This window comes from Acanthopagrus latus, chromosome 17 (genome assembly GCF_904848185.1).
Source record: "Acanthopagrus latus isolate v.2019 chromosome 17, fAcaLat1.1, whole genome shotgun sequence".
Lineage (NCBI taxonomy): Eukaryota > Metazoa > Chordata > Actinopteri > Spariformes > Sparidae > Acanthopagrus > Acanthopagrus latus.
In genome coordinates this window covers 15,563,043-15,574,044 of record NC_051055.1, presented here as the reverse complement: position 1 = coordinate 15,574,044, position 11,002 = coordinate 15,563,043, and the positions used below count along the sequence as shown (strand labels likewise).

Below are 11,002 nucleotides of genomic sequence, written 5' to 3'. Positions count from 1 at the left end.
CTTTGATCACTGAGCAAAGTAATGACGCATAAGCAGCACAACAGCACACCCACTGGTGGTGTTTAACATTTACTGTAACATTAAGCATTAACAGGAAAATTCTGATGAACCCCAGCCTGGTACATGCAGAAAAGTACTTATGGATATAGTTCATAACTGTTTGGAATGAAAAGCCGGAGAGATAACCTCTGTAGGTTGACGGAGGGGGAAACAAAGGGAACATGAACTCATCGCGTTGCCTTCAGTTGCTTAGGAACCCCTGCACTGCTGTGTGCCTCCTGCATGGAGCAGGTGTTTAGCTGGACCCAGGAGAGGGAGGAGAGGCAGAAAAGAGAGGGGAGGAGAAGAGGAGCAGCACTCACAGACCCACAGTCCCTTGAGACAGTGACAGACTGGAACCACAGACTCTTGAGTGAGACGAGCCACTCGCACAGAAGACACACCCAACACACTGACGCACACTTTCTGTTTTCCTCCATCACTCTACCTCGCTTGTTCAAAAGCACAGGCAAACACGCACATGCGATGGCGCAGTGCATTATTCCAGCTGAGTGCATGGGGGTTATGTTTGTTTGGAACATCTTTATCCCTCTCTGGCTCCATCACTCAGTGATTACATAACGTCCCTTACCACTTCCACCCAATTCATCCCCCTCCGACTTTCAATACTGCATCTGGGTTCACATCGCACGCTGCGCTGCCTTCCATCTTATGTAAAACAACTTGTGCAGCTTTGAAAATGATTTAAATATGAATTTTGTGCGTATGTGATGGAGGCATGGTTTGCAGGGGTTTTATTTGTGCACAGGATCTGAGCTCTCAAGAGCACTGATGGGATAGATGGTAACAGCGCATCAATATTCATAGCACACCATTAAGTTATGAAGAATTAATGAACCAGGAATGTTCCATGTTTCTGGCCCCTTTCTGCCAGCAGACATGTTGCCCATCCATCTTGTTTTAGGCCCAGTTTGAATCTGCACTTTCACACATGCCTAAGAGAATTCAAATCAAACTATGTGATGTCTCTTAGAGGGGAAGATTCAGGATATTACACTGTACATTGAGTACTTTAATATAAAGCAGACAACAGGAAAGACAAGTTTCCCAAATGAATTGAAAATGAAAATGAATTTGCTGCAGCTAGGAAATCTGCCACAATCATCTGCATCCAGAGACAATGCAAAGTGATGAGTCACACTGGAAATGAAATGCCATATTAATACGCATGCACTTGGATGTCGTCTGAGATCTCCTTTAAAAAACACTGTACCAAGCCCTGGAGCTCACAGTACTCTGAAGAGATTGTGGTGGACATTCCAGGCCACCTAAGTACATGCTACTTCGTGTTTGATCGTCTAATGCTCCCGCACATGGCCATGTTTTCTTAAATTACACTGCCACCTGGTGGATGGATGGCAAATGAATCAACCATGCACATGCATTTTGTTGACAAGACTGAACAATCAGTGTTATAGGTCTGCAGTAAGAACTGACAAAATGTAATTTTCACAAGAATTTTCAACATACACTGAAATAGTGTTTTCATGTTATCAAATTCACTCTACATGATTATCAAGGCCTAAAAAATGTCCAATGTCGATATTATCTTTGAATCTATAGAAAATGTTCACATGAAAAAACAACCATTGTTGACTTTGTTTCCTGTGTCTCTTTTTTCTTCTTTGGTAAATAAATATGACTTAAATATAAAGTGTCTGGCAGAGGAGAGAGTGTCTGCAACCATAACCGCACAAACGGTTGACTGAATTCATAATTCTCCATTTTCACACTTACATTTCCCAAACATACACAGCAATCTGGGTAAAAATAAGTGTGAGTGTTACATAAAAAAAAGAAAACACTCCACAGTGAAAGATCAAATCACTGGTTCAACATTAATTATGTTTTGTGAGAGAGAGGGAATCCCTACCAACACTAATCTACCTTAACATAGAGCTGTAAGGCACCCTGGGAGCATGTGTTCATTAGAGATAAAAACGTGTTTGCGTCCAGATGCGTCAGGGCGACATGGTCACACTACCCCTCCCAAAACTGGTCCGATGTGGACACCAGCAGGCCAACATAATGCTATAATTCCAGCTACGAAAGCTCTCACTGGGATTACTTGAAAATGTTTACCAAAATCTTTACACCTGTTTGATGCTGAACGTTTAAAAGGGTATCATCTATTTTTTGTATAACTTCATCATGAAATAAAACAAAACAACCTTTTCATCCTGGGACATAAGGAAATGGTCACTTTTCACACAAATGCAGGAAAAATCATGGTAGAAAAGTAGTCCAACCAGACACAACAACCACGAATACATACAATGTGTACAAAGTCTGCACTCAGATCCCAGTGGGAATGGCATTTTAAATATAAGTAATAAAGAGTTAATATTTAATAGTCTCTATAAAGACTGATGAGTGATGACTTAATTTAATGGTTGCATAAATATAAATGAAATACTTGTCTGCAGCTGAGAGCTTAATCACACTCTGAATAACCTTGAAGCCATATTGTGCTGCATTAAAGGGGCCATATTTCTACATGTATATTTGTTAAGGTGATATAATTGTCACTTTGTATGTGCTGCATTAAAACATTAATGTAGTGCCCTCAATATCATTCAAACATGCAATGCCTCTATCGGATCATAATGCCTTTCTCATACACTTTTTTTATAATAACTCAAATGGTAATTGATACTCACATCACATCCACAGAGAAGATTAAATGGATAATCCCAGACAGGGTTACCAGGTCAGAGACAGGGAGAGAGAGGGAGGGAAACACAGTGTCAGGTCAGTAAATACTTATTTTATCTAAGTGAAAAAGACACATAATAGAGAGTTTATATGAATTGAATTAAAAGGATGACAGCACACATTGTCAAGTAAGAGACAAAATCTCTATTTTACAAAATAAATGACTCTACAGCACATAAATAACTACTAATCTATAACACGACTTTTGTGCCCTGAATTATATCATGACCAGCCCTGTGGGGGGAACAATTTAGCATTTAGTTAGCATCTTCTGAGAACAGAAAAAAGAGAGGGAAACTATATCACAAGGGTATATCTGGCCCAAATAAGTTGTTTAAGTTTTTTAAAAAAAAAAAACAACACACACACACAATAACATAGGTTTTGCATTTGCAGAATAATAAAACAGACCTAGCCATAAAATATACATACCGGTACTTCAAGCGGCATTAGCTTGTCTGACTTATCTTGTTTGTCATAATTTAAGCTAACATTAGGTATCTGTGGTATACAAAGTATTTAGGGCTTTGACACTCTAGGCAGGTGAAAGCAGCCTCTGGCAGACATTTCTTACCACCTTCACCGTGTACTCCAGTAGGTTTTTTTGTGACTCCTGCGTCTTGTTTTCTCTGTCGGCTAACAGCACAAACATGCCTGACCTCGTCGTATTTGCCGTAAGTTAATCCATCTAAATACGGTGCAGTGAACTCCAAGCGAACCGCCTCCGCCGCCGCGAGGAGACGGGAAGTGGAGAAGAAGAAGAAGAAGAAGAAGAAGAAGAAGTAGAACGGGGGAAAAAAGGTGTGCGATGTCAACACAGTGACAGTGTCAGTGGGCGAGACCTACCTGAGCAGATGGATGTGTCCTCTGCGCGTTTTCCCGCACCTTTATTTTGATGCCATGATTCCGGTGTTTCCCTTCAGAGCAGGTTGGAGACTTTCCCGATCAGGTCCCCGCGGAGAGGCGGTGTCGCAGCAATGACGAAGCACTAAGTAGTGATGATGGGTGGAGATCAGAGGTGGGAGCGTTAACCTCATAGATGACTCCTGACTTGTTATTTGTATAGTAAAAAAAAAAAAAACAAAAAAAAAGGAAGCGAGATTGCAGCGTTACATATATGTACACACAGCGAGCCACCTTTGTTTAGTCGCACAGGTGAGTCAGGTGCAGACGATTTCCTGCAGTGCTTGTCAGCGTTGGGTGAGGTAATTCAGACTGACTCAGCACACTTAAAGGGGCACTATGTCGTTTTGGAGAAGCAAATTAAACTCAGAATTTTGATATTTACAATGTTAATGAGAAAATAATAATAATAAGAAAATACTACAATGACGGAATAAACAAGCTGTTCTCAGAGGAAAACAAGGTCCCCAGAACATTGTTTGAAGCTAGAAAGCAGAGCATTTGTTCAGGCATGTTGTGACATGAGTGCCTACAAGTCACCATAGTCGCATGCTGCTAACACACACTGTTACCTAGGTTAGCAAGTTAGCATATAAAGTAGTATGACATTACACATTCAATATGAATGCTATCAGTAGTTATTTTTATTTATTTTTTTTTTTAGATGTGAAACGGTTACCTGATAAGTTAATAATATGAAGTTTTGGGATATATGTTAATGCTGTGTTTATGCATCCGCTAACAAGGGTATATAAGGACTGGATCGATGGATTTCAAACAGAAACAACATTTAAAGACAAATGATTTGAGATTTGTGATTATTTATATTCATGCAACAAAATGTTCATTTTTCAGGCAAAGAATTTGAGTTACACTCCTCGACAGGGGAGAATGAGATTCCGTTTAAATAGAAAAGAAGCCGCGAGTCATTACTGGAAGTCGAACATGCACTTTGTTCACTAGCACATACGAGTTGTTGTTAACTTGCTAACCTTGGTAACTACAATACCGCTAACAGCGATGATGTATGTAGTTGCACCTACAGTGGCCTGCTGGCACTCATATCAGGACATGGCATTAAAAAATCAATCAATGAAGATCTTTCTATACTGATTAATATTTTATCCCACAAACTGCACTGTGCCGCTTTTAAAGGACAAGTTTGACCTAAAATGAAAATTCAGTAATTATCTACTCATCCTAATAATGGAAGGTTTCCTATTCATTAAAAGGTGTCTGGAGTTTAACGGCAAAACAGCATTGCAGCATTCCTCTCAACTACTGAAGTAGATGGGGATTTGTTTTAAAGCTGAAAAACAAATCAGCCAATAAAAAAACATAAATGGCTCCATACAGTTTGTCCGGTGTAATCCAAGTGTCCTGGAGCCCCGGGAATCCCAAGTGAAAAGATATTATTGATTTCAGCTTAACAGCTACAGTGAGGATTTCAGCTTGAAAAATGGTGTAATTTTTTTTTTTTTTTAAGTTTTAAACAAGTCCCTATCTACTAGAGTTGTTTAGGAAAATGCAGCAACTCTGTTTTGCAGGGAATCTCCAGAAATATTTTGTAGACTACAAAACTTCACTTAACTTTCCAGCCACATGAGGGAGGGTAGATAATGACAGATTTTTGAGCAAACGTATCTTTTAACACAATTTTATCCTTCTAAGACAAAAGTGTTCATGTCTGCACTGAGGGTAATGAAAATGTCAGCTCAGTGCAAAGCACTTGCAGCTCTGCTGCTATGTGGTCATGTGTTTACTTTAGTGATTTCACTCGCCGGGCCTGGATATCAGAGAGGAATGTGTGGTAAAAGATTAAGCTTTTGCTTTTGTGCAAGTCTTACTGACTGGTCACAAGCAGATTGATACCAGCATAGTTACAGAACCTCCTCTGTTGTGTGAAGCAATTTCTGCATATACACATTACTGGTTCCTCCACACGAGGGCACTGTTGTGTCTGTGCATGTGTGGCGATAGGAAGCAGCTTGCAACACATAATTTTCTACAACAAAACAGGAGCAGGAGATACTTTGTAAGTGACTGATGATCACCTTCATCGTGGTCGTGGTTGATGTCATGTAAGCAAGGAGTGAGTGACTAATAATTTCTTGTTAAATACTTAGGTTATTGCTTTCTGTGGGTCTCTGAAATAAAGTGGTGTATCCATAAAGGACCCTCCACTCAGAAATGTGTGTCATTTATTGTTTCTTCACTTGGATTTTTGACTGTCATCGTGCAAAACAATTATGTATGTGTAGTTTGATATTAGAGGTCTGCTGTCACATTCATCTAGCAAAACAGGCCCTCATCACGAATGTGAGTTTGAGATGTGAATGCACCTCCCACTGGTTTTGAGGCCTTGACTTTGGTATTAAAGACTCAGTATCTTAGCTTTTTGGACACAGAGGCGAGAACCTGAAGATACCGTAAACCAGAATTGAGACCATACACTCATTAAGACACAGTTTGCTGAGATCGTGAATCATGTTAAAAGTAGGGTCACTTTTTCCTAAGATTACATAAAATTGTACTTGTATTTGCAGCCAGTGGAGTATCCTCGTTCTGGAATGTTGGCATCAGCTTCAGTTTCAGACCTGGACGCTCCATCTATATTTCATTCAGTCAATGGTATGATCATGTTTGTAAGAACACAGTTAAAGTGCCCTCTCAGGTGCTCCGATGGTACGTAAAACATGATAAAGTGCCTTCAAGGGTGGACTTCCTTTTCACTACAAACGCATCACGACTTTCTGCTCATTGGTGCCCCACCACATACAGCTGGTGCCCCCTCCCCTTTTATTTTTACCCCTGCCCGTCAAACATCCTTAGTCCGCCACTGCCCACACATAAATCCCAGCTATGCCTCCATCTGAGGACCTATGATATCTCCTTAAAAAGCAGTGTGTTCCCAAGAGATGTAGTGCACTTCAGTCTGACAGCTGCTGCAGCTGGAACATCTGTCTCGGTGTTACCTAAAACCCAGGGGTAAAATTGGTAGAGTGCCCCTTTTAGCCCAGGAAATACTAATGTGCTTATTCATTTCATAGATAGATAAATAGATCGATCGATAGACTGCAGCACCAGTATACTTACATTTGAAATTTCCTGTGAAGTATATTGTCACACCTCTCGACCATTATCATGCTGAGCAGCCACGATCCACCCAGTTTACACACTCAGCTGCAGCCTTCTGGATGCTCGCACTTGGAGATAAGAGCAACTGTCACCACCAGCGCACACACACGCACACACACCATTTTATCCCAATGCATACTTCACAAAAGTGTGTGAAATCCTGTTTTCGGCCTATGTTACCCCCTCTGTTGAATGTTTTTATTATTGCACCTCGCATTGCTCCTAAGTCTGGAGAGAAAGGATAGATTTGTATTGTACTGTAAATGTATATTTTGTACAAAAAAGTGAAACCTTGAAAGTAATTTGCTACAGTTTTGTGAAATAGGGGGTGTTTCTGTCTTTTTTTTCCTAATGTGTTGATATCAATAAGATTATAAGAGTGTTATTAATATATATGGTTGATACACACATGGATTTACACCACCTGAGGAAGTGATCTGCTATCAGAGTGCAGAATTTGTATCAGTCACTTGGAGCAGTGAAACACAACACCATTATGTTTGACCAGGAAGACAGTGGAGCTGGCTGGGTGACGACAGGACCCGCATAGGAACAATGAGAGCGTACTTGTTGCCGCAAGACTGAAGTTATGACTTTAGTATGGCTGACAAGGGTCCGTTTTTAACTTCATGTATTATTTTCTACCTGTCGATCGGAGCCGCCATATTCCAGATCCTCGAGGAGCCGAACTGGATATCAGCCAGAGACAAATACAATGTCGACAAGAAGAACATTTTGGAGAAGTATCCCTGCTTAACTGAGGCGGGTCTGAAGGAGATCCTTGAGGTATGGAATTGTTTTTAATAGTTTGGAAAGTCTTAAACTGTCCATTATCTTACATTTCTGTGAGTGATTTGACCAAAGGACTGTGGATGCCTTTATCAGCTCTCTAATAATAAAGTTATTAGATCAAAGTAATAAAGTCAGACAGTTCACAGATGTTGTCCTGCTGGGTGATATTAGATCGTGTGTCTCTTGTAGATTTAAAAAGAGCCATCACAGTAAACAGTAAAAGAGAAGCTCGTGGTTTGAACGTCGGTACGCTCTCACTCAGAACCAGTTTTTCCTGCTCATGGGCAGACTAAAAGAAAACAGCAATCATGTGAAAACACAACGACTGAAAGTTTTGTTTCTGGTCGTATCTCCACGCTGTAGATAAAGAAAAGCAGTCATGATTTAGGGGAACGCGCTGCGCTGGACCTGTCGCTGCGCGTCTCCCGAAGCCACAAATATTTGAATGTTTGCCCAAGGTGTGCCCATGCTTCAGTCAGATGAGGCCTGGTTCAGGTGTTCCGTTTTGTCTTTAGACCTCATAAAGAAATAAAAGATCAATCAATGCGCTTGTTTATCGGTGCAGTTAATGTGTAGTAGTCGTAGTAGAAGTTACGGGAGTTTGTGAAAGGGAATTTTTTTAAATTTTTTTTTTACTGTTGTTACTCACACAGATCGTGTCAGAGGCTGCCGGCCAAGGTGTGACCATCACCGGGGAGAAATACCGTGAGTCCTGGGACTGGCCCAACTCCGTCATCTTCGCCTCCACCATTGTCACCACTATAGGTTTGTATGACGTATGCAGTCACTGGCAACAAGGCCTGATCCCACTTACATTCCCATTACCCCAACATTACCCATTACATTCATTTATTTACTTTTAGTTTAACATGTAACACTGAAACAACACGACTCACATGGTTATTTCTTTATTATTATTATTATTATTATTATTATTATTATTATTATTATTATTTGGATCACAAAATAAGCAACTGAAGAAGACCAACATTATTTACGTAGCCTACTTTTTATGTGTTTGTAATCAGATTAATAAACGCTTTATCCGTTAGTCAGAAAGAACAAGAACAGCAGTCTCAGCTCTTATGATAACCCCGAAGACTTTTTTTTTTTTTTTTTAAATGAGAAACCCACAAACCTGATTAGATATACATTTAATATTCAAAACGTTTACAACTGCAGAGAGCTGAATATTTTTTCCACCACAAGTGTGCAGCTGTGATGTGGAGGACTTCCAGTGACTAAACTCTGGGGAGGTCTTCCTGCAAAAATTAATAACTAGCAAGTTAATAAAGACAAAGCATTTAATACACACTAGAGGATGGTACCCAGTGGCGGGGCCCAATTAAATAGACAGATTACTCTGGGCAGATAGTATTTCTCAGGCCCCAGAATGCACACATCCTGATAGTTGTTTTGAGTTCCTTAAATGCCGCATGATTATTATTACACTCAACATATTTTAACGTATCTATTTATATTTTGGTATTCATACACAATTAGTTTGTTGTGTACTTGTACTAAGAAAAGTGTAACTAACGTGTGTGTTTAAAAATGAATGAATTAATATATGTGAAATCATGTTTTAGACTGAAGATTCTTTTAGATGTTTGTTTGTTTGTTTGTTTGTTTGTTTTTCATGGTTTTTAAATGTATGTTAAACACTCACTTTCCTCTGTCTGGATAGTAAGGTCTTTGGCATTTGCCTAGAATGCCTCTGCCGAGATCCGGCCCAACCCAGTAGCCGTTTGTTCAACCTGGCATCCCAAATGTTCTCCTTGCTGCGTCACAAAGAATTCATAAATGACTTATGAACCATGCAGCCAGTGGTTACTTTATATAAACCTATACGAACATGTGTTATTTCTCTCACTGTTTTTGTGTTAATGTCTTCTACTTCTGATTTACAGGTTTTGGTAATGTTGCTCCGAAGACTAAAGGTGGCCGCGTGTTCTGCATCCTGTACGGTCTGTGTGGGATCCCCCTGTGTCTGGTGTGGCTAAGCACGCTAGGTTCATTCTTTGGAGACCGGGCCAAACGTCTGTCCCAGGTTCTGATCCGCAAAGGTGTTTCAGTGGTAAGAATCTAATCGAAAGCTGGAGCTAGTCTGTTGTTGTCTCAATACTGTCTCAAAAAGCAGCTCCATTGCGCAATGTTTGATAAATATGTTGTTTTTTTTCTTTTCTCCCCTCTTGTCAGAAAAAGGTCCAGTTAATCTGTACAGTCTTGTTCCTGCTATGGGGGCTGTTTGTGCACCTGTTGATCCCCCCAGTTGTTTTCATGACCCTAGAGGACTGGACCTACCTGGAAGGCCTCTACTACTCTTTCATCACAATCACAACGGTTGGCTTTGGAGATTATGTGGCAGGTACGTTTTAATTTACTGCAGGATGTCACTCATTTAATGATTCAGTGAGGTCTTTTTATGAGTCTAAACTTTTTGTCTCGTTTCGCCTTTTTTTTTTTTTTTTTTTTATAAAAGTCATGTCTTCACATCGACTCTCATTTCAGGTGTGAATCCAGAAAAGGATTACCCAACGCTGTACAAAGTATTTGCTGAGTTATGGATCTACATGGGCCTGGCCTGGCTGTCTCTCTTCTTCAGCTGGAACGTAAACATGGTGGTAGAAGCCCACAAGGTGCTAAAGAAAAGACGACAGCACAGGCACAGACACCATCATGATGAGGAGTTGCAGGCCGAAGAGGACAAGCTCATCCCAGATGCCAAGCCGACCGTCATTGACATCTTTAACTTCCCGCAGGATGAAGACTACAGCACGATCATCAAGGCGATCGGAGCCACGGCGCTCAAAAGAAAGCCTGCAGAGAACATAAATCGCTCGCAGAGCTGCAGCGACATCTTGGCCACCAACATCCGGACCCTACAGCACTCGCCCAAGCGCAGACGCTTAGTTAGCATCAGTGAGGTGTTCGTGCATAATAAGGCTGTCGAAGACAAAGGTGAACCAAAAGAGAGAAATTCTCTAACACAAGAAAGCAACAAGGACCCTGAGCTTAAAACAGAATCGGGGACGGATAATGAGGAGAATAAGGACAGATGTGCATCTAATTCAGAAATTGGCGGTATCGTCTTCACTGTACCTGCCAAAGATGCTACAGAGGAGGAAAGTATACAGCATCCTAAAGATGGGGAGAGTAGGTTTACAATATCCAAAGTAGAAGAAGATAAAGGTGAAAAAGGCTAAAAGATATTCTCTTAAATTGCAATTGAAATGTATCAGTTATCAGAATTTTGTGAAAATGCCACTAATTGACTCAATACAAACTACGGCTGCACTGTTAGACAGCTTCCTGCTTTGTAGTGACATTATTCTGATCAAATTTCACTGGTAATCTGGACATAGTGAGCCAGTGTACAGCATGCAGCAGGCAA

At 40.5% G+C, this 11,002-nt stretch overlaps 1 protein-coding gene across 1 annotated transcript; it reads left to right on the top strand.

Moving 5' to 3' along the window:
• The first annotated feature begins 7,269 nt into the window (after positions 1-7,269).
• Positions 7,270-10,890, top strand: kcnk5b (potassium channel, subfamily K, member 5b). The gene is made up of 5 exons (XM_037075831.1): positions 7,270-7,602; positions 8,262-8,373; positions 9,519-9,685; positions 9,808-9,976; positions 10,120-10,890. Exons 1-5 carry the CDS (start codon positions 7,417-7,419, stop codon positions 10,812-10,814), a joined length of 1,329 nt encoding a protein of 442 aa, XP_036931726.1. The 5' UTR covers positions 7,270-7,416; the 3' UTR covers positions 10,815-10,890.
• The last annotated feature ends 112 nt before the right edge of the window (positions 10,891-11,002 follow it).